The sequence below is a fragment of the Rhinolophus sinicus genome, linkage group LG05 (genome assembly GCF_036562045.2).
Source record: "Rhinolophus sinicus isolate RSC01 linkage group LG05, ASM3656204v1, whole genome shotgun sequence".
NCBI lineage: Eukaryota > Metazoa > Chordata > Mammalia > Chiroptera > Rhinolophidae > Rhinolophus > Rhinolophus sinicus.
In genome coordinates, this window is record NC_133755.1 from 68,588,747 (window position 1) to 68,613,291 (window position 24,545).

Sequence of the window (24,545 nt, forward strand, 5' to 3'; positions counted from 1 at the left end):
AAATGAGGGTCTGGTGGCTGTAGGGCATTTTGTTCTCGTGACATACGAGCTGTGTGCCTCCCAGGGCTCAGCTGGCCTCTGAGCTGGGTGGCCTCCAGAGTTGTTGTAATGAGCTCTTACACATAAGTCATGGAGCACAGTTCCTTCCTGTTTCAATGTTCAATACATGATAATGTATTCCTCTCTCTTGCCTTTCCTTCATTTTCCTTCTTGGTTAATGAAGTAATTTTGAGGAATACTAGTTTAAGAATTTTCATGTACTTTTGCCACACAGGCTTACAATTTAAAATTCTATTGTCTATATATTTTTCTGCATATACAAGTTTATTTTAGAAAATTAGAAGATTGAAAAATGAATAATGAAGATAGCAGAAATCACTTATAATCCCACCAGCCATAGACTTTGGTTTTCCTTTTTTCCTGTGTAAACATCTACTTTTAAAAAGTGGTGTTTTTTTAATGGCTTGTATTTTTCCACTAAAAATTATGTTATGATTATTCCCCCACATCTTTAAACATTCTTGTAGACGTGGGATTCCATTGTATATATACCTGTATCTGACTAACTACTTGTTACTGGACATTCATTAGTTTCTACTTTTCACTATTATTTATAAGCCCAAAATAAATATTATCCCCATAAGTCCTAGGGTGTATTTATGATTTTACCTTCTAACCAGATCCCTAAAAGTTGAATTATTGGATCAATGGCTATGAGCATGTTTATGGTTTTTAATCCACATTATCAAACTCTTCTCTAAGGGTTAGGCCAGTTTGAAACTTCTTTCCTCACGTGGCCACCACACTGGGAAGGAATACTCCAGATATTTAAAAACCTGACGTGCAAAATTTCTGTAACTCTTAGTAGTTTCTTTTTCTACATTTCTTCTCTTGATAATAAGTTAAACCTTTCTAATTATTTTCACATCTTACTTTTAGTATCACTTTTTTTGTGGATCGTCTGCTTTGTCTATTTCTTTGTCTATTTTCTTCAGTTGGTGTGCCTTTTACTTGAGTTGCAAGAGTTCTTTTAGACAACACTATAGAGATCATACACACACACACACACACACATATATACACATATATATATATATATATATATATATATATATATGTACTCCCATGTGTATTATATATATGTATGCATATAAACACACCCATGTACTGGTATGTTATATATACACATGCATATATATATACTCCCATGTAGTATGTTATACTGGGGGTGCCAAAAAATGTATAAAAGTGGACACTTTGGTCAACGTTGCTCAAGCAGTAGTTCACCATAATCAGAAGTGTCTGGATGCTGATAGTAACCACTTTGAGCACCTCTTGTAATTGCAGAAGTCAAACGTGACTTGTATTCATCTTTTGTTTTTGGTATATATTGAGTATTACAATTTTAATACAGTTTTCCTTTCTTAAAATGTGTGCATATTGTTTTTGGTACCCTCTGTATATACACATGCATATACACACTCCCATGCATATATGTATATATAATATACACACACATAGAAACATAATATACATGCACACACACAACAGAAATTGTATTATTTCCATAGAAGAACAAACTTGAAAAACGTGACTCAGTCATGGAACTATTGAAGAGCCAGGAGAGAGGTTGATTTGAACAGAAGACCTTGGAAAAATTGAAGCCCTAATGATAATTTCTCAGAAACTTTTGTTTGTCCCTTTTGCTCGAACACTGTTTACTTGTGACTTTTCAGAGAGAGCTCATAGGCAAAATGTTTTCTAAACATCTGAGTCAGTCCTGAGTTCACCTGACTTCATTTCCTGTCAAATGTGCAAATGTTCTACAGCACATAGAAATCTGACGTTCAGTGTACTAGGTTTTAAGAAATCCCAACATGCAGATAGTAAATTTAGAAAATAAATGTATTGAGGATGTTTTTAACTAGGCAGTTAACTGCAGGATTAAGTATTCTAAACTGTTTACGGATCATGACCTACCTGAGGGGAGGGGAGAAAGGAAGCTAAATCAGTAAACAATTGATTGGAAAAAAATGATATTTTAATATGCCTTTGAAAAAATTAGTTGGGGTGTATAAAACTGGTGTATACAGAAACAATTTACTGCCGTGAGGTACACATGTGGGTGCTTCACAGGCCCTTTCTAAGCACCTTTTGGGCCTAGCCCCAGTTTCCACCAGCTTTGGCAGCTTTGAGAGAGAAGTCTGCAGGGAGTCGGTTTCCCTTGTTTGGTGTTTGCAGGAACTAGCACATCGTCAGGGTTAGCAATTTAGTTCCCATTTTCCGCATCTGGTTCTAAGATTGTTTCCTAACCTGTCTATGGATGACTGATGGCTGGATTGAAGAAGGTGGCCTTTTTATTGTTATTAATTCCTGTGACATGTATGGAAATTTGTGACAGAGAGACATGTTTGTATGTGCCTATAGATTTGTATATTCTTGATGCATTTCAGTCCACTGTCTTCTGGTGGAGGACATCAAACAGGTGGGTAGTCTGCTAGAGACTCAGTTCTCTAAGTAATTCTGCTCCCACCCCAACTACTGACTCCAGAATGGGTAGTCCTGAGTACTAAAAGTGTTATGAAATAGAATTGTGCAGAAAGTTTTGACCCAAGCAGGATTTTTTTGTTGTTGTAGTTCTCTCTCTCTCTCTTTCTCTCTCTCTCCCTTTCCCTCCACCCTCCCTTTCCTTCGTCCCCACTCTTTCTTCATGTGTAAAAGAGATTAAAAGAAAATGACGAAAGCAGTTACAGCGTCCCCCCCATGTTCCTCTTCCCAGCAGCTATTAGTAATGATAAGGATAATAACAAGAATTGGGACTGTATTTCATTGTTCCAGTAGAAGCAGCGCCAAATCACTGGGACATTTACTCAGAAATTGCTGGTTTTCATTTGCTTTTCCTTTTCCTCTAAAGATCTTTAAGTTTAAATATTTGAATTATTGTAATATGATACTGCTTTTACTAAAACTATTTTAACTTGCCTTTTAAAAACCAGAACTGTGAAAAGATAGGGAACAACAAAAACCCGTTTTTGCAGAAGAATGCCGATTTTAAAGATCAGGGATATTACACCTGCGTGTTTTCACTTTATCATAATGGAAAATTATTTAACGCTACCAAAACCTACAATGTAACAGTTACAGGTAAGATAAATTTTAGAATCGGGAAGAAACAAATGTATCTTAGTAAAACAGAGTACTTTCTTCTAAAGCTGTACAGGAAGCCAGAGGCCGTTGGAGTTGTGACCACATCATGAGTTCAAATGTAAGGGTCAAAACCATTTTGGCACCATCCACCACACTAAAAGATTTTTAGGGGTAGTATTTGAAAATTTACATGGGTGAACCTCCCATGAGTCAGCTGTCTTATTTGGTATTTGAGTAAATTCTGGAGTCTTTTGTTGTCAAGTGTATGCTTTCACTGAACAAATATTTATTGAGGATGTTTATATTCAATAAACTACTGAGCATTGGGAGGGAAGGGAAGCAGGGAAATATGAAATATATATTCTCGAGGAATTTGATTATAGTCAGGAGGGGTGATAAGCCACATAGAGGTCCCATGGTGCAGGTGACCTTTGAACAACGCAGGGATTAGGGGTACCGACCCTGTCTGCAGTCAAACATCTGTGCATAACTTTTGACTCCCCAAAACTTAACTACGAATTATCTATTCTTGATGAGAAGCCTTACTAAGAACATAGTCAATTAATACATATTTTGTATATTATATATTATATACTGTATTCTTACAATAAAGGAAGCTAGAGAAATTAAAATCATAAGGAAGAGAAAATACATTTACAGTATGTATTGAAAAAATTCCACTTATAAATGGACCTGTGCCATTCAAACCCGTGTTGTTCAAGGGTCAGCTCTATGTGCAATGGGTAATCTGTGAGATGTGAAGGGGATGGAGGGAGTCCAGAGGAAGAACAGATGCAGGAGGCTCTGTATGAACTGGGTCTTCCAGGCTGAGTGTGATGGACAGCTGGAGGACATGCTGGGGGCAGGACACTCTGATAAGAGGATGTAAGGAGCACAGATGTGGTGGTGGAAAGGGGCTGTGCATTCTGGGATGGTGGCTAGTATATACGTATAATGAAAAACTGAAGGCTGGATTTTAGAGGTAATTTAATTAAGCCTCACCCAGTGAAGATAACCGTCACATGGCACAGCCAGTAATTGATCATCCAGTCCCTTCTTGGGAGTTACCATGGAAACTACCAAACCACACAGGTACAGATTTGAATATTTGATTGTTGAGAGTCATTTTCCCCTTGGAGTCCAATGTGCCTTCATGTAGTTGTCCACACTGGTCTGTGTTTGCCTTCAGTGACTCCACAGATTAAGTCTGCTCCCTTCTTAAGATGCCAACACCTTTGAGTGTTTGAAGATAGGTGGCTTATCCACCCTCCATGTTCTTTTCCGTCATCTGGGAAACTGTAAAACCCCTGGGATGACTCATCAACAACATGGTGGGCTCCCAGTGATTAGAACTCATTTGCTTCGGCAGCGTTTTTCCTCTTCACTTCAGCCACTTAAATAGTTATACTCCATGGGTTGCTGAGGAATAAATGACCATAAACTTAGTCTCTACACACAACACAAATGTGTTATCTCCTGGTTCTGAAGGTCAGAAGTCTGAAAGGGGTTCACTGGGCTAAAATCCAGGTTTTAGCAGGATTGTGTTCTTTCTGGAGGTTCTAGACAAGAGTGGGTTTCCTTGCTTTTTCCAGCTTCTGGAGGCCAATCTGCATTCCTTGGCTCCTGCCACTTCTTCCATCTTCACAGTCAACAATGTAGCATCTTCAAATCTCTTTCTCACCTTTGCTTCCATCAGTCATGTATCTTTTTCTGACTCTGACCAGTCTCCTTCCCTCTTATGAGGACCCATGTAACCACCTTGGGCCCATCTGGATAACCCAGGATACTTTCCTCATTTGGAAATCCTTAATGTAATCTCATTACAAAGTCAACTTTTGCCATGTAAGGTGTAATATTCACAGGATCTAATGATTAGGATGTGAATAACTTTGGGGGTGGGCCATTATTCTGCCTGCCATAACCTATAACCTGGGAATCCCATAACTAAATTATTGAACTCAAATATCTTACATTCTATATATCCTAAATTCTTCAGTTTTACTTTCCTGTGTGTGTGTGTATTATATATATATATATATTTTTTTTCCCCCTTTAATCTCATATAAATCTCTGATCTCTTGAGACTTCTACCACCAACACTCTCCCCTCATCCATCTTTACTTTTTGCCCATCAGCTCCTCTCTTATTCCTGCTTAGAAGGAGCAGTAAGACTATTCATTATCTAAAGAGCACTTACTATGGGCCAGAAACTGTACTAAACACGTTAATTGAATCATCTCATATAATCCTCACTAGAGCCCTGTGAGCTTGTGCCCTCGGGTGAGTTAAATCACTTAGCCTCTCTGTGCCTCAGATTCCTCACAATAAAATGGGACAGCTCTGGCTCGTCCCTCATAAGGTTGCTTTGATGACTGAGTGGGTGAATGTGTGTAAAGCATTGAGAATGGTGCCAGGGACAGGGAAATCCTATTGTTATCACCATCTGCCATTGCCTCACCCCTACAGCCCCGCACTGCTGCATGTGTTATTTTTCTGCCTTAACTACCCATCTTCATTATTTATTTTTTGTCTTCTTGGAGAAGACCAAGTGTATCTTTCAGGACTCAGCTCAAATGCCCCCCTCCTCGTGTCTCCATGGTTCACATTTCTGATTGCTGTCAGAAATGGGCTACACGTCTATCTCTGTCAGTAGACTGGAAAGTTCTTGGAAAGAAGAAATTTAACTGAGTTTTCTTCCTCATCTTTGCATCTCCCATACTTATGCCTGGCACTTGGCACATAGTAGGCACTTATTACATGTCTGGTTAGTGAATTATTGAGCCAGCGACAGTTCCTTCAACTGTGCCTCATTTGACAAGAAGTCTAGCCTATTAATCATCCTGACCATTTTCCTTTGGATTTGGTGAAGTTTGCCATCATTCTTCTGTAATGTAGAGCTGAGAAATGGAAGTCGGTAGTCAGGTGGTGTCATGGTCTATGCTGAGGACGGTGGGACCCCGAGCACCCACCTGCTCTGTGTTGTGTCTTTATTACAGTTCACCTGAGGTCATAGATGTAGGTCTCTCAGCGAGCATGTGGTGAGCATCGTAGCCTTGAGTCACAGTCTTCCTGTCAGCTGACATCTTATTTTCTGATCTAGTGATTGTTTCTCCTACTGCTGACTGTCTCTGTGGCATTTTGCTTCTGTGATATTAGCTTCCTACACAGACTAGGCATGCCAGGGGCATCCAATGAGGTGTTTTCTTCCTTTTGTTACCATAAATAGGATTGTACCCTTCACTTTATACCTCTTTTACAAATCCGGTGCTGCTTGGGTTCTCTGTGGTACACTTCAAGTTTTAGTAGATGGATCCACAGGAAGATAGTGAGTAGCAATTTTCCCCATTGCACAAAACCACCTCCTGCCCCTTTGTCCGTGAACCCACTCATGTTCCTCCACACTCTCAGAGCTGAGCATCAGAGCATCAGTTCTTTCTCTGGAGCCATTGCAGCTCCTTCTGCCTGCCTACATGAGTTCCAGGCTTGCCCAGTGAGTCTGAATCTCGCAGGAACCGGACCTGACTCAACCTGGGGTTTCACTGCCCTAGTTTCATTCTCCACTTTTGCCCACGTAATCCTCCACTCCCTTCTCTACTCTTCACTCTGTAGCACCACACCCTCTGTGAGAGCTTAGGTGTGGGTGCTGCCGGAGAGCTCCCGAATCACCCTCCATCCTCACACTCACACATTCTGTTTGCTGAGCGCCTACCAACCCCACAAGGCCTGCTCTGGACATTACTTGTAACTGCCCCAGAAACACCAGATGTACTACCAGGGAGAGTCCAGGTCAGGAAGAAAGTTGCCAGTGCTAATAATAGGAGCAGCGAGAACTCGACTATGTAGCAGTATAAATGTGTGATCACTGTTGCTCTGTGTTCTGCAGTTATTAGCCGCCTTAGGTGGTATGGTAGTATTCAGTGCAAGGCTGCTGGGGGATTACTTACTTCCTAGGCATTACTAGATGGAGCTAGAGGCGGAACATATTTTTATGCACCTCCAGTTGGGGACAGAAGTCACTGAGGGACAGAAGTAGAACTGAGCCTGCAGGTGTGTACACCCCAGCAGGGCTGGCACTAGGGTGAGACAAGTGAGGCAAGTGAGAGTGAGAGTGAGGCAGGTGAGGTATCCAGGGTACAAAATTGAAGGGGCGCTCCTCTCAGTGTCTTGCGAGGGGAGGTTGGGCACCTGAGAGTGACTACCTTGCCTGCCCCACCTGAGTCTTGCCCTTGTGCTGTGAGGAGTTGAAGAGGGCAGACAGAAGAAATAAAGGCAGAACAGAAAGGCATTTCCAGTGACTTTGCATCTTCTAAGTCCTGCAAGCTTGGTTGTCTCCCTGGATGAGCGTCTTCCTCCAGCTTTTAGCTGCGGTGAGCAGAAGCCACAGACAGAAATTGAGAGAAAACCAAATTCAGCGTGCTTTCTCCAGCAGCGTGAGCTTGGAAGTTGTTGCAATGTGAGCAACAAACAGTATTAGCTGCAACCATTATTTAATGAAAATACGACTAAAGTAAACGTAAAGTGATGACTGTTAGAATCTTTGTTGCATGGAATAAGCATATTACGCAGAATGCTTGTCTTAGAGAAGCTCAGTGCAACACTAACACGTTTTTCTTTTCTTTTTTCTCACTTTTAGATCACCGTAAAATAACTCCAGTTGTTCTTGGACCACAGGTTACCCATGTTAGAGTGGAATTAGGTATATTTTGACATACATGTATTCTGCATTTATGAATGTCTGTGTAATCAAGTCTTCCAAGGTTACATCTGATTCACTATTGATCAATAGTGTGGGGATAACGCACTCTATATTTAGTTAAGAACAGTACAAAAGCAGGAAAAGCCTGTCATTATTTGAATGTTGCCATTTTTAGACTGAGTAAAATGAACAGTCTGTTCAAACGACTATGGAACTACCTGTGGTTTGCAGATTAGGGTCTTAGTCACCCTATTTGTAGTCATTTTTAAACATGAAAATTCAGTGAGATTACTCTGGAGAACTGATTCAAATTTATTTTGTGGTTTGAATATTTGATTAATAGATTTATTTTAAGTCAATGGACTGAATTGACTGTACATTTAGAAATTGTCTAGATAGGTCTTGATGAATCAACATGTCCAGTTAACTAATTTCTTTCAAAAAGAAAACAAAGGACAGAAGGGAAGGAAAGAGGAAGGGAGGGAGGGAGAGAGGGAGGGAAGGAAAGAGGAAGTTCACATATGCTAAACCAGATTTTGTGTTAGGTGATCGACATATGTTATTGAATTAAATCCTCCAGACAACTCTGAGGGATGTTATTCCCATTTTATAAATTAAATGACTGAAGTTCAGAAACGTTAAGTAGTTTGTCTGAGGTTAATCCATTGGACAGTGGCAGAGGTGGAGTTCCAGTGTCTGTTGATTGTTTCCAAAGCTCGCACTGCACCTTTTGACTCCAGCTGGTTCCAGTTGTTTATATGACACAGGATTACTGTCACTTGGCTACTAAGAAAGGTGTGTGTGTAAGCAGATGGTGTGAGGACTTGATGCTGTCAGTCCAGTTAGGACTTGAGCTGGGTCATAGCTAGAATGCAGGTTTGTTAGATTCAGTCTGCCTCTCAGCTCCGGTAGCTGTGGGGAGACGTCAGTCATGTGTTTGTTGCAGGATTTTTCCTCCAGCGGGGGTTCTCTCCTAAGTAACATAAGACTACAGGAGAGAGAAACTGTTAGGCCTTGGAGCAGCCTCCTATGCTGCCCAGGTCCTGAGCAATAATCCTGAAAGCCAGTGGCTGTCAAAATCTCCACGGGACGCTTTTCTCTTTGTAAGATTCCCTTTGAGTACAACCAAAGAAAATTCCTCCAAGAAATCAAATGACTGGCTATGTCTGCTCACCAGGAAGGGCTTTTTCCTAGCTACACTTTCAGTTCAACCATTTGTTTTCCCTGCACTCTGATGTCTTTAATTTGTAGCCAATTAAATTAATTTTCTGTGTCTTAGCCATTTTGTTTTTTTCTAGAAGTTGCAGTGGAGGGTTGATCTGATGATACTGAATTGTATGTTGAAAAGAAAGTCCGCTGGCTACCCTAAGTTTTAATAATTGATTTAAACATAAACATTTGAAGAGAAACAGATTCATATTTTGGTGATGACTTGTAATTGCTACTTAAATTTCTCTGCTTTATAAATTATTTAAAATTTATAAACAAGGCATATCTGCTTTCTTTCTGGGCTGTAGCAGCATGTTAGCATTACATGTTAGGTTAACATATATTGATTAATTTTAAACTTTTGGGGAATACAAGTTTCTAAAATCAGAACATTGGTTGTCAACTTTTACCTAGGAAAAGATATACGGCTCAACTGCTCTGCTTCGGGGGATGAAAAAGATAGGATTGACTGGAACATCGGGAATAGAAGTAGAAATGTACATGAAGAGGAACAAACAAAAATTAAGTAAGTATATGTGATACATGATATATATCATGAGACATAAAAATCTTATTGTGTCATATGTGCCCAATATTAAAGAACTCCAACTCCTGAGTGGCTAATAGGATGTTTCGGGTAATGTAAATGATAACTATAATTTACATATTTTATCATGGTAATTCCCATGCTTTAGGTTGATGGATTACACAGAAATTCGTTGCTGAGATCGAAACTAGAGAAAGAAGGTCAATGAGGCTCTTTAGCATCATCTTGCAAAAGCAGCTTTTGGCCAGTCAGAGGGAGAGTGGGGATTTTACCTAACATCTTATCAAAGAACGATAACTTAATCCAGATTTTTTGGATTTTGAAAATTCTGCTAAGTGCTTTATTTTTTCTAATGTGCCAGAGAAAAGACCAGGTCAGGCGACTGTGACATGTTTAAGCTAATTTGGGTCCCTCGTGTGCCGTAGACGTCCTTCGCTGTGTTGCCCACGCGACACTGTGAGACCAGCCAGGAGTCTAAAGGTACAGACTCATCAATAGTACCTTTGCCTTCATGGCTCTGGGTGCAGCTAAGGCCGAGGGCAGGCCATCTCCTGCTACCTTTCCAGATCCTGTCCTCACACACATGCCTTTCTTTTTTCTGATTGTTGAAAATAATTCATCATAAGAAACTTGAGAAATCCTGAAAACCATCAGGAAAGAATTATCATTTGAAGACAGTTGCATAGGTGTGTTGGGAATTTCTCTGATGGGCAAGAGATTCTGACACAGGCACTGCTTCCTGCTCTGTAGAGATAGTTGGTAACTTCTTTTCAGAACATTCACTCCAGTGATTACCTTTCTTAAAGGTGTGAGTATTGAGGAATTTTATCAAGTATGGAAGGGTCTCCAGAGATGGTCAGATGTAAGTTACATCTCAAGCAAATACTACTGTAAATTACCAGTCGCCTGGATTGCCGTTGAGCAGAGTAATTATTGCAGCATTTTCCTGTCGATATCCATTCATGGAAATTAGGAACACCGTAAGAACAGGGAGGAGAAGCAAACTGGGCAATGGTTAGATATAAATATGAAGGAGGCAGTATTGGTGCCAAACATTCCAAAATACACGTATATTAATACTTAAGTGCCTATGGTCTTCCATTAAGAAATGGTCAGACTTATTAAAACAGCACATGCTAAGCCTGTGGTTATTTCAATGTTTCTGAATGCCTTCGGTACAGGACTGTAATTATTAATGTCCTGACACGCTCCGGTTCTAGTGAGTAATGATCCCCATGTGTCTATCACCTTCGCTTCACTTTTGAGATTCTTTCTGCTTTTTACACTTAAAAAAGATATTCCTTGTTATCATGCTGGTGGCTGTCCATTTGGGCTGACAATTGTCAACAAGCCCTTCACCCAGGAGCAGGCACGTGATTAGTGCTTGGGGAATGTTCCTGCAGCTGAATTGCATGGCTGTCGTGCCATGTACCCTGCCCTCAGTGCCTGGCCTTCACTAGAGACCCACATTTATGCATTTCCCCCTACTAACGCTCTTGTTAATCTTTGGAGCGACAGAAGACCAATTTACCAAACATTGAAAATGAAGCTTAGGTTAAGTTAAGAGACTAAGGAGGTCTTTCTTTACAGTTGGGTGTATGGACTTTTTATATCTCCTCAGTGGCCTTTTCTGCCTTGCTTCAGGATTTTTCATTGATGTTAGGGGGTTGATATTTCTGTATCGATGACTTCTGTACAGAATTATGTCCTAAAATGTATTTGAGATAGTTGGAGGCTACAGTGGGTACCATGTCTCAAGTACTAGAGACACCTCCTGCTAAGGGTGTCAGGAGAGTGTCACTGGGAGCGCTGAATGACATAGTGACACCAGAACCTGTCACTGGTGGGGAAGCAGATGTCATGAGCATTTGCCTTTCATTCAAAAACAGGACAATTTGAATCCTTTAAGGAGAGAAAGAGCTTGCTGCCAGGGGCTGTCTCAAGTGATTTTCTGACACTCACTAAACAGTTTAATTGGTATTTTTCATGTGCCTGGGAGTGTCTGAAAATTGTGTTGTTTTTAAATGTACTTTAAATGCTGAGCAAAATAAAAGTGATTTTACAATTGCAAAGTTCATATGAATCTGTGTCTATGCCAAGCAATTTGCAGTCTTGTCACATCTGGTGGAGACCTCACTGTGGAAGGAACAGAGTAGTCGGAGAGGAGAAATAGAGAGGGATAATTGAGAGAGAGAATCTTTTCTTGTATTTTCAACTTAGCATCATTACCTTCCAGGCATTTTAATTCTTGTCAGTTCACAGCATCGCCCCTGGATGGTTCAGGAGGACTATGTCTGTTGGCCCTGAAGCTTCCTGGAAGAGTGGGAGACTCATTGTGACAGCACTTTAAGAGTTCCCACCAGAAAGAGAAGATTTAATGAGTCAGCAAACCTGCTGCCTCTGAGTAGTTGCATATATGACACCCTCTCTCATGGATAATGTTGCTGGCAATGAACAAAGCCGATTGCTACATTGTTTTCCTCTCTTACAGGACGTCAGAAGGCAAATGGCGTACTTCAAAAATATTGAGAATTGAGAATATTAATGAAAAAAATCTAAATTTTTCATATGAATGCGTTGTGCAGAGCCGCAATGGAGATCAAAACTCCAAAAGCTTCATCTTGTTGAAAAAAGGTGTGAGGAACTTTCATTTGTGGCAGTCTGTGGAAACTTGGGTTGTTGCTGCTGAGAGACCCCCTCAAAAATCATCACTTCCTCATTTTACATACCAGGAACTGAACTCCTAAGAGAGGATTCATCTGTATCATAGGCGTTCAGTGGCAGAGCTGGTGGTCAGCCTGTGCTGGGACCCACCGTGCCCCGATTCCACGCAGAGAAGGACGAGTTTATTCGTTTGTCCTCAATCAAATTTTAATGTTATGTAGAAACTAAGGACCCAGAGCAGGGAGGCAGGTGGAACTTGGGGACAGGGATGGTGGGTGAGGGTCATGGGGGAGGCAGTCAGGACAGCTCTGGCACACAGAGAACAACTGGAGGAAACTCTGCAGCTCAGTGTAGATCGAGGCCAATGATACTGCCAGTAATTGCTGCCTCCAGCCTACCTTGACGGGGCAGTGGGCATGCACACACGGGACCCTTTCGTGTGGTCATTCATTCAATAAAGATTCACTGAGGCCTCTTCCTTGGGCCAGTCCTGGGGCTGGCGAGTGGACAGTTGATGGCTCTGATCAATGGACTCTTAAAGTTTTTCAATGCCCACCGAATGGAGCATTCCAGAGTTACCTACCTATATCCTCTACAGCTCAGAGCCTTTGGTCCAGTAGCTACTTTGAAATGTCTCTGTGTCCGGGGCCAAAAGCTATGCTCTCCAGTTGGTACCACTCATTCCCAGGTTGGGCTGTCAACCCCTGGATATGTAAGGAAAAGTTAGGATCTGAGAGAGAGACAGACAGAGATGATAGAGACAGACAGAAACACAGGGACAGGAAAAGATGTGATGGAGAGAGACACACACACGGACAGAGAGACAGAGAAATGAAGAACACAGAGGCAGAGAGGTAGAGGTAAAGGGAGAGAGAGAGAGAGAGAGAGAGAGAGAGAGAGAGAGAGAGAGAGAGAGAAACTGATTTTAGCTTTGGTGAGAAACAGAAGGAGTGGGGGAGAAAGGACCTAAGGCCAGAAGCCTCTCTAGTTGTGATATCCTGGTTACCATTAACTACTCACCTAGAACACCTGTTCTAAAGCTATCACTCTACTGTATGCATTAATAATAATAACTAAGAATCTTAGCTAACGTGTTTATTACATGATAGGCTTTGTGCTGAGATCTTGCCATTACTTAACCTAACCTTTATAAGAAGCTTTCATAGGTGAAGCAACTCACCCCATGTCACAAGTAAAAATATCAAAACTCAGACTTGCTTAACTCTGAAATTAACTGATTTACTCTGCTCTTATCTTCTATAGGAAATGTCACAAGTGTCCCTCTACCTCACATGAACATGCAGAGGGTGCCAAAAACATGTACACACATGACTTGTATTCATCTTTTGTTATCGGTATATAATGAGTATTACAATTTTAAGAAAGTTTTTTCCTTTCTTAAAATGTGCATACATTTTTTAGCACCCTCTGTATGTGCCTTGGTCCATGCATTTGTGAGGGAGAATCTTTCAAGTCCATTGTTTTTGTTTGCTCCATGGCCTTCCTTGAATTTTTGATCACTGCTTGTCTCCACGCACACTTCTCTTAGATCCGTGCATGACTGGCCATCTTACCCCTGCCAGAGAGGCTTCTGCCCTGATCACTTCTCCTTCAGTGCTCATAAATGTCATCTGGGGTATAGGGTTTTCCACTCCACCATTATCCCTGGAGGAGTGTGCGGCAGTGTGAGAGTGTGTGTTTGTGTATTTGTGTGGCACGGTTATGGATAGGTAAACCTTTAAAAGACACAGGAACCCCAGGGCCTGGCTTTATTCAAAAGTCACTTATTAAGCAACTATAGTTGCTTACTTATATCTTAATAGTTAATTTTACTGGAAAGATCATTCCTGAAAATTGTGCTAAGATGGCACGAGCTTTATGCATGTTTATGCTCTTTGATATAGAAATCCCCACACAATTAGAATCTACTCTAAGAGAATAATCAGAAACATAGATAACGGTTTATGCATATGTTCGTTGCAGCACTAGGTATCGTTATGAAAAATTGTAATCAATCTAAATATTGGAATATTATGAATTATAATTTTAAAGAACTAGTAAAATGCTTAGAATATAATGGTAAGTAATAAAGAGTGATTACCATATGATCCTAATTAAGTCAATATTTTTAGCCAAAAAAGAAAACCAAAAAGGACATATACTACTAGCATGCTAGCAGTGGCCATTACCACATTGTGGGATAGTTATTAAAAATTATTTTATCCTTTTTACTCCTTTGTGTTAGCTCAGATTGTCCATAATGAGCATAAACTGAATCAGTCTAGAAAATACATTTTTCCCCCGAAGACCACTTTTATGAAAAGAAGAAAAAAAAAAAGATAAAATTCTCAGAGCTGTGTGTCAGGTACTATGTTAACTACTATGTGTGCTATCTCATTTAATCTTGCTCACAAAAAGCAATGCTATACATGAGGCAGAAATCATTAACTTCGTATTACAGATTAAGACACTAAGAGTCAAGTGCATCAATGACATTTCCTAGGATACAAAATAAGTGACAGAGCCAGGCTGGGGCCCCAGACAGTCTCAGTTCAGCACTGGCTCTCAAGACTACATGCCTCCATTTATGGTCTCAATCTGCTCTCTGAGATTTATGTTTGGGTCCCTCTATATTTCACCCTAGTGGTTTCTAGTCCTGGAGACCTGACTTCCACAAGTAGGGATAAACTACATTACAGTGCTTTCAGTTCAGGTCTCTGAATATCCTTGTACACATTTTTATTCTTCAAAAATGGGACTAGAAAGATCACTGCTCCAAACTAATGGCAGGAATGCGGAATAACTCAATGGAACACATTGGGTACCAGTGGCAACATGATGGGGGAAGACACTGGTGAAATTTCTGTCATTAATGATTCCCATTTTCTTTTTCTTTGTAGAGGATCTGGACGATATCCCAGGCCACGTGTTCACCAGAGGAATGATCGCAGCTGTTCTGATCTCAGTGGTAGTTGTGTGCCTAGTGATTGTGGGTGTCATTTATAGAGTGGACTTGGCTCTATTTTATAGACATTTCATGGGAAGAGATGAAACGTTAACAGGTAACACATATCGTCATGCTGGGATTTCTTATCCCGTGGTTTTATTAAAAAACCTAACAAAGAAACATTAATCTTCATCTTATATTGATTATGTTGTTGATGTAATGTGTAGTAGAGGTTTCACATAGGAAAAATTGCTTCAAACGTATCCTCCATTATGAATGTTCTCTGTGCCACCTTTCCTTGTGCTTATTGATATGTTGCCAAAAATTGTTCTCTACTTGTTTCATGCACATATGTCGTGTCCTCCTAAATGCCCTGTGAAATGCTTGAGCCCAGAGACTGTACATATCACTGTCATTGTTCGTACACCATCTTGGACATGTTATGCGGTGTGCTCGCTCAATAAAGGTCATTTAAGTTGAATCGAATTGTATTATGGTTCATTATTTTAACCTGGCAAAAGAGACTGCATGATATACCTGAAGGAACCCTGAACTAGAAGCCAAATGACTTGGGATCTAGTTCCCTACATCTGCCGGTTTTTATCTACTACTATTTCTATCGTGGTGACTCTATGTCTTAGTCCTTCTATTTTTAAAAGGTGACTAGAAGTCCTCAAGGTTCATTATAATTACTGAATTAAAAAAAATCTATTTAATCCATCATACTTGCTTTGTGTGTGTGTGTGTGTGTGTGTTTGTTTGTGTGTGAGTGTAGGACACACATTGTTCCAACACAAAAAATCTAAGAATCAAAGCACAAAGAGTCTAAAAACTATATAGTAGAAAGTCTCACTGCCAGCCTGTTCCATGTCTGTTTCCCACCTCATCCTCCATTGATAGTACATTCAAACAAATATGAATATAGAGTCTTAGTCCACTTCTGCTTAATAAACAAATCTTGGTGTATTACGCATGCTATTCTGAACTTTGCTTTATTATGCCTTGAATATCCTTCCATATAGTTTATAGTCTTTCACTTTTTAGGGTTTTACTATGAATAAAACCCATACAGTTATTTTATTTCTGTGGATGTATCACTGTTTATTTAGTCACCTTTTGATGGATGTTAGTGTTGTTTGCACCTTTTTGTTATTATAGAAATGATGTGACGGATAGCTTTGTACAGTCATTATTTCATGTGTATGCAGTATAATGGAAGGGAAAATTCCCCAAAGTGGGATTGCTGGAAATACAAAGCATGTTTTTTTTGATAGATGTTGCCAATTTGCCCTCCATACTACTAACTACCTACCACCTTCAGAGGATGGGAGTAGCTTTTTTCCCATAGTCTTACCCACAGCCTTTGGATATTTGCCAATGGGATAGGTAAAAAGTTGTATCTCCATGTAATTTCATTTGCATTTCACTTACTATGCAAGAGCATGAGCAACTTCACATTTGTTTAAGACTCATTTGTACTTCCCTTCTCAAAGTGCCATCCATTTAGTCTGCCCATTTTTCTATTAGGTTGTTGTCAGTTTTTTATTCCTTGTTTATTTCTAGGGACAATTTACATTTAAGGAGATTAGCCTGTTGTCTATAATATGAAATGTAAATATTGTTCCCAAGTTATAATTCATCTTTTGACTTTGCTTATGTGGAAGACTGTGTCATGTACTCAAATTTATCCTTTCGTTTATGGTTTCTGGATTTCTGGTCATAAGTAAAATAGCCTTCCTAATCCAAGTTATAAAGCAATTCTTATATTTTTCTTTTGAGACTAATTATTGACATTTATAACTTTTAGTCTGTTAATATAAAATTAGCAAAGTTAATTAATTTAGCTTTGAAACTGCATGTTTGTGTGTGATTTTGCTATGGAGGGAGATGCTGTAACAAACTGGAGAAGGGGTCTGTATTTGATATTTTTATAAACAGGTCTCTCATAGACCAGTATGTATCTAAGAGTAGGCATTTGCTAATATTTCTGATTTTCAAATAAGATTTTTTTTTTTTTTTACTGTCCAGTTGTGTTTGACCTGATTCACAGATCATTTTTCCAATTCACATTTCTTAGTTTGCAATGTGGCAATGCACAGAGACATTTAGAGATGTGCTCTAAATTAGCTCTACTTAGTGTGGTCCATGGACAGAGATCAATTGTGAGAAAGGCAGAAATGGAGATACAAGTACAAAAATTAAAACTTTTATTGTAATTTGATATTGCTGCAATATTAAAAAATGGGTTCTGTACTGTTCTATGATGAATTGGGAATGAAGGAAACTAATTAACGAAAAACACTAAAATTAACTTAAAACGTGGTCATTCACCACACAGAGTTTGAGAAGCACTGGTCTAACTGACTCCTTATAGTTTCAAATATCCATTCACTTGATGGCTTCATTTATACAGAAGGAAAACAAACAAACAAAAATTATTACTTTCACTTTGTCAACTATCAAAACCACCAAACCTTTCATTACCTGAGTTTAAAATAAATTATAATATAAATTACAGATTTGCTAAACCGAGAAAGAGAATTGGTTAAAAAAAAATGAATTTGAAAGCTAATTAATTATCTTGAAAGCTAATTAATAGTTGAAAAACTAACTTTCCATGGGTAAGAGTAAAGCTATATAACATGCACATCACAACATAAATTTGACTGAATTGTCTTCCCAATTTATTGCAGTTAATTTCATCCTGATTATAAGAAAAATACAGCTTTTTTAAAAAGTGTGCTTCTTTATTTTTTACATCTTAGTGGCTGTTTTAATCACTGACCTAATGGCTATACTAATGGAAGCACTAACTCTTACTTATACTAATAAATAGCTGCATTTCACAGCAATCTAATAGAATTATCACTGATTCCACCAAGAACTGGCACTATTTTTACCAACTTTTCCTATCTTTGGTAGGCATGTGAATTCTGCAGATGTCTTGTCTTTTATGTACATGTAATCTGCAAAGCAATTGTTATAAGTCAACCGTAGGTTCTGACTGGAACTGCTGAACTAGAATGCTGTAAGCAGAACTGAATAAGCTTTTGTCCATTAGCAGAAAGTGTTGTTTTGTGAGTCTGGATGCTACTGAAGATACCGTGTTTCCCCAAAAATAAGACCGATTCTTATATTAATTTTTGCTCCAAAAGATGCATTATGGCTTATGTTCAGGGGATATCATCCTGAAAAATCATGCTAGGGCTTATTTTCCAGTTAGGTCTTATTTTCAGGGAAACACGGTATTGGGTGGGCTGTTGAGCATAAATGATGGGATTCCACAAGGTACATGTACCTAGAATGGTTTCATCCTATTAAATTTTAATAAAGGATCCAATAATATTTAGCCTTCAACTCAGTAGCAAATTCATTAACCCCAATAATAGACCCAAGCATAAATCTCTTCCATCATCTAACCAATTGTCAATGGACAAGGGTAGGACATTCCTTTACCACTTCCTCTACTTCCTGTACCATCACGATTAGCGTCTACTACATTATTTAAGACCTGAGTCAAAATTTACTTCTTTCAGAAGGCATGTGCACAAAGATCACTCCTATTCTCTGACCTGATTATTGCATTTGTTAGTTTTGTTTGTGTTACACTGTCTTGCATCTGCTAATGTGTTATTTGTAAAACTTTTCAAGTTGTTCCTTTAATATCCTGATCTATAACTCACATCTCTCTCTATCCCTCTGTGGTGTCAAAAAGTGGGAGTCTTAACTTACATGCTTAAAATTTTTTTTGCTAATTGGTTGCTTGATTAGCATATAAGGTTTTAGGATGCCATTTTTATTTTTAATAATAATTGAATTTTTCCTTGTTTTTGACAACTTAAAAAATCAGAAATAAAGTATAATGCATAAAAGAGAATCAAGGGACCACAGAATATTTGAAATATCTTAGGAATCACCTAGTTTTAAATATTCTTGTTTTATTTTTCAATTTGTTTTCCATCAAAAATATTTCCTTTTTTTTTAACAGCTTCATGAGGTATAATTGATATACAAATACCAATTATTGCACATATTTAATGTGTACAATTCAATGAGTGTGGATGCGAGGGTGCTTATCAACTTTTCTTTTTCATTGATTCTGTTCCCATTTTTCATGACTTGCACTCAAATCTGAGCTTAAATAAGCTTTTATTGACACACTAATTAAAATAACAAACCTTATCTCCTAGATGGAAAAACATACGATGCTTTTGTGTCTTATCTGAAAGAATGCCGACCGGAGAGTGGAGAGGAGCACACGTTTGCCGTGGAGACTTTGCCCAGGGTGTTGGAGAAACATTTTGGCTATAAGTTGTGCATATTTGAAAGGGATGTAGTGCCTGGAGGAGGTAAGAAAGGGAATGCCAGATAGAAAACGAGTGGGGATGCTTTGTTTTTAAAAGATAAATAGCTTAGCCTCCCAAAGGCTATCCTGTTTTGCTTAAAAACAAAGAAATGATCGTGGTCCTCTAACCAGAAATGACCCCTAAATCAACAGCAAGAAAACAAGCTAACTACGCTGCTTCCCGAAATGACCTCTCTAGGACCCGTCTCTTCATTGCATGTGACAGTTCTCCGAAATTTGGGGAAAGGGAGAGAGTATTACATTTTCAGAGCAAGGTCCAGGATTGCCATTATCATGAGGCATTTATTTAGAAGTGCCCCGCAGTACTTAAGAATTCCTCTTTTCATAATATTGTGTATAGCAGAACCAGTTCCTAATTTAAAACATCGTCCTTTGGACTATGAACACAGGTTAATTCTTACCAGAAAATGCTTGTTCTTTGTTGTGTTGACATTGGTGAGAAAAGTAAAGCAGAAAATAGGAGAGCTGGAAAAGGACAAGCAAAAGGAGATTGGTGGTTCATAACGTATTTTAGTTATGCAATTCAAAATTTAAAATTAATATAGGAACACAAATGGCATTAACACATATTTTGAAGGAAAGTACAGTCAGAATCAAAGAAACTTAGTAACATTTCCATGTTTTCTCTGAAGTCTTCCAGAGCAAACATTGGGAATTTCGCGTCAAAATGTTTCGGGTGCTGACGCATTACAAATGCAATACAAATGTCTCCATTGTTACCATCCTTCATTCACGGAGCATTTTCTGAGTGCCATCCTCTGCAAATTCTGAGCTGGGCATTGAAGATACAGCAGTAAATAAGAACTGGTACTTGTAGTACAAATTAGAAAGGGAAAATATTAATATTATGAATTACAAAGAGAAAATATACTGGTTAATTACACATAACTTCTGAAAAGGAATAATATGCCATATTGTCGAATGCATACAACACTGTGATATTTTTGTGTCGGTTCTTTGTATAAGAACTTAGAAAGCATTACTGCTTGCCTTTACATCAATTTGATTATTTTACCGTTATTTTCTAGGAGTTATTTTGAAAAATAAATTTCTTCTTATTTCTTAAATGGAAATATGTTTGTATTCTATTGTAATTAGTTTTGGTTAAAAGGGCCAGAGGTCTAGAACAGAGGTTGAAAAAAAAAAACAAAAACCAGAGGTTGGCAATCCACCACCCATAGGTTACGATGGACTTGTCACGCTTACTAAAACACAGCTACAGCATTTGCTTACATGTTTTATGGTTGCATTTTAAGTTGCAACAGCAGAGGGGAGTAGCTGTGACAAAAACAGTCATGACCTGCAAAGCCTAAAATATTTACCGTTGGACCCTTTACAGAAAACGTTTGTCAATCTCTGGTCTAGAATACTGGCAGGGTTTTCATTTTTGTTTTGTCTTATTTTTAAATTCTGATTTTAGCATGCTCCCTCATATGTGTGTGGAGAGGCAAGATAGTGTAATAGAAACATGTACTCCAGAACCAGACCACTTGGGTTCAGATTCTGGTTCTGCCATTTACTAGCTGTGCAACTCTGGGCAAGATAGTTAACCACTCTGTGCTTTGGCTTCCTCATCTGTAAAATGGGGGTGATGACAGTACTTTCTTCATAGGTTCATTATGATGACTAGATAAGTTAATATACATAAAACATTTAGAAGAGGGAGTGGCACAGAGTAAGTGCTAAGTAAGTATTCATCAGCATTGTTAACTAGATAATTGCTTTTACTAGATGTATAACTTTGAGAATAAATTGTTTGTCTTAAAGAAAAACTTATTAGTGAAGTTAAGAGTTAAATAGTACAAAATTAAACTGCAAAGTGATTTTTCTCTCATGCTCACCCTTTCAGTTCTCTTAAATTAATATTCCACATCTTGCATTTTCAGCTGTTGTTGATGAAATCCATTCACTGATAGAGAAAAGCCGAAGACTAATCATTGTTCTGAGTAAAAGTTACATGTCTAATGAAGTCAGGTATGAACTTGAAAGTGGACTCCATGAAGCACTGGTCGAAAGGAAAATTAAAATAATCTTAATTGAATTTACACCTCTCAGTGACTTCACAGTCTTACCGCAATCACTAAAGCTTTTGAAATCTCACAGAGTTCTGAAGTGGAAGGCTGATAAATCTCTGCCTCATAACTCAAGGTTCTGGAAAAATCTTCTTTATCTGATGCCTGCCAAAACGGTCAAGACTTATAGAGATGAGTCAGAAGTCTTGCCTTGCTTTTGCAGTCCTGATCTTCAGAAAAGCGGATTGTAAGAAAGAACTCCTGACGCTCTGGGGATTGAGTGGATGAGCCTGTTTATAACAGAATATTGCTCAAAATATTTGATTCTATGAAAATCCAACTCAGTTTGTAAATGAAACTTCTCATTAGGTTGCCAGGAATCAAACTGAACCTTGAGCTGTAGTCGTGTGCCCTCAGAAGACTCTAGAATGCAAAAGAAATGGATCTCCTCTTTCTCCCTCTTTCATAACTGGATACCGTGACTCGGAATGATGCAAAATAACTTATCCCTTACAAAAAGGGCACATCTTAAGGAGTTTTTAATGTTAACGATTGCATTAAAGGACTTTAAGTTTATGAAGTGGTGTTTTCTATGAGCCAGTAGGTGACACAGTGACTGGAAAGGTGCTTTCACGCTCCCACAAGAGCTCCGTACCTCTAAACACCATGTACAGTGGGAGAGAGCTGGCAGGATTGCGTGCCGATGAGGGGAGCAAGGCGTGTGCTGTAACAGGGCATTGGCCGCAGGATGTGTCCAAATGTCCCAGCCCAGAAGCAGGTCTGTGGTTCTTGGAATCCTATGAAGGTACTGTACAGGGCTTGCTTAACTGGGTCTATTTGTGGGAACCTCTTGAAAGGAACCCAAAATAACTTTTTATCTTTCATGAGACACACTCATGAAACTTTTTATCTTTCATGAGATTTTAATTCAAATATTCTCCGGCTCTTTCGAAAATGGTCAAAAACATTTGTTGGTTTTACATAAATGTTTATATACAGGATGGATGCCAGATCATATTAGCCATTAAGCAACAAGAAAAAATAGTTACTTGCTTGATTTTTAAAAAATTACATATTTAAAATGCCTTCAGGGTGGAGGCAGCACAGCAAATGGTTTAGTATATGCGCTGTACAACCAAGGTCCTGGAGCTCAAATCCTGAGTTTGCAACTCCTGTGACCTCTGGAGCATTTTCTAACCGATCTGTGCCTCGGTTTCCTCACCTGTAAAGCTATAATTTATAACATTATACCTACTTTACAAAGTAACTAAATGAATAAATCAAGTGCTTACAACAGTTCTTGGCATGGACTTAATATTCTGTAAGTGTTGCTATTACTATTATTGTTATTATTATGTAGGTCAATTTTTTAGCAGTGGACTAAAATGGAGGCAAGAAAGCAGGAAAGGAAAGATTTGGAGAGGAAGGCAGTTTGAGTTGAGGGCACTTGTACTTGTAGAGAGAAGCACATAGGTGAAGCATATCAGTAGAGCAAAAGAAAAAAAAAAATCTTCATTGGATAAGTGCAACTTTTGACCCTAGAAGACATATATTTATCTGTCTCCCTAAAGTGAGCCCAGCACAGTGGACTGTCATGACAGCCCCAGCAGTAATGGCCGTCCAGGAAAATCAGCGAGTGAGTGACAAATATCAGCCTAAAGAGAAAGGAAAGAGTTGGGTAAGTCTGGAAGGCTGCTTAGGGCATAGCGTGTAGCATGAATGTTCCAGAAAAGTTTAGAGCAGAGACTGTTTAAAACAGTTGTAGTAGATATGGCTGAAAATGAAAACATAATGAGATTTTCATTATATTTTCAGTGTAAGAAAGTAATTTTTGTAGTGCATACAATTTTGTGTGCCAATTGGGTGGGTAAAAAAAGTAAAAGAATTGAGATACTAACATGTTTTATATGTGAAACTATAAGGTCAGGAGAAATTTTATTGCTGTCATTATAGTCTCTAATACATAGAATCATTATGATTTTTTATTAAGTATGCTTTAAAATATATGAAATGCATTCTTTATTAAATGTGTACATTAAATATACGCTTTAAAATACATTAATAAATCATCGGCCCAGTGCCTTTATTTTTGAAGTGTCCTGACGTCTGTTTCATTTTACTTCTAAATGCAGATTCCCGCCTGTCTAATAAGATACGGGTCATTTCAAATGAACTCCTACATCTATCTTTTTTTTAAATGTCAAATCACTTTGTGTCTACCTTCTTCGTTTTACCTTCCATTCAGGAGCAAAAGAAGAATTCCTTTCCCTCTCTCACAAGGCCCCTCAATACTCAGCATAAATATTAGGTCTTTACATGCCGGTTAATTAATGTGCATACTTTTTAATTTAAGTGCAAATATTTCCAATAAATAACTTTTATTGATAGAATGATATCATTGTCTGCTATGACTTCAGATATGCTTAAATCCATTTCAGTCCATTCAGGGAATAACCAACTCTCTAAGATGTATGATGCATGTCCATTATGTACTGGAAGCATTTATTAAATTAGAGTTATACTCTTGTACATCAGAGAGAGACTTTATAACCTATATATTCTAAACCTAGGATCTTGAGACAGAGTAACTAACTTACTATGTCTGACTTGACCCGGGTCACAGAACAAGCAAGTGTGACAAGACTGGGATAGACAGGTGTTCATCCTCTCTTTGGAACTGCTTGTTGGACAGTGAGACTTGGGTTACATTTCTGGAGCCTGCAGGCACTTTCCTGGAGAGGCACCTTATACTAGGAGTGTCTAGGACAGGGTCCTGCAGAGTGGAAGCAGGGCTGCTTAGAAGTGGCTCACAAGAGGAAAAAAAGCACAAAGAACCCTCAGGTTTTCTTTTAGGCTACTAGGGTAAGGATGGGGGTGGGGGGTGGGGCAGAGGGGAAATAGCACTGAAGGGCTCCACAGGGTGAAAGTACCCACTTGACTGGAGCATGCCCACTATG

The 24,545-nt window shown here is 38.8% G+C and overlaps 1 protein-coding gene across 4 annotated transcripts in view; it reads left to right on the forward strand.

The window, feature by feature from the left end:
* The window catches only part of IL18R1 (interleukin 18 receptor 1), a 39,163-nt gene extending 15,478 nt beyond the window's left edge, over positions 1 to 23,685 (forward strand). For all 4 annotated transcript variants that reach the window (XM_074332462.1, XM_074332463.1, XM_074332465.1 and 1 more), the window contains 7 exons: positions 2,997 to 3,144; positions 7,781 to 7,843; positions 9,467 to 9,578; positions 12,091 to 12,233; positions 15,164 to 15,325; positions 19,401 to 19,559; positions 21,463 to 23,685. In XM_074332462.1, the coding sequence (XP_074188563.1) occupies positions 2,997 to 3,144; positions 7,781 to 7,843; positions 9,467 to 9,578; positions 12,091 to 12,233; positions 15,164 to 15,325; positions 19,401 to 19,559; positions 21,463 to 21,839 (1,164 nt within the window). In that variant the 3' untranslated portion in view covers positions 21,840 to 23,685. The remainder of the gene's footprint in view (positions 1 to 2,996; positions 3,145 to 7,780; positions 7,844 to 9,466; positions 9,579 to 12,090; positions 12,234 to 15,163; positions 15,326 to 19,400; positions 19,560 to 21,462) is intronic.
* Positions 23,686 to 24,545: the final 860 nt, after the last annotated feature.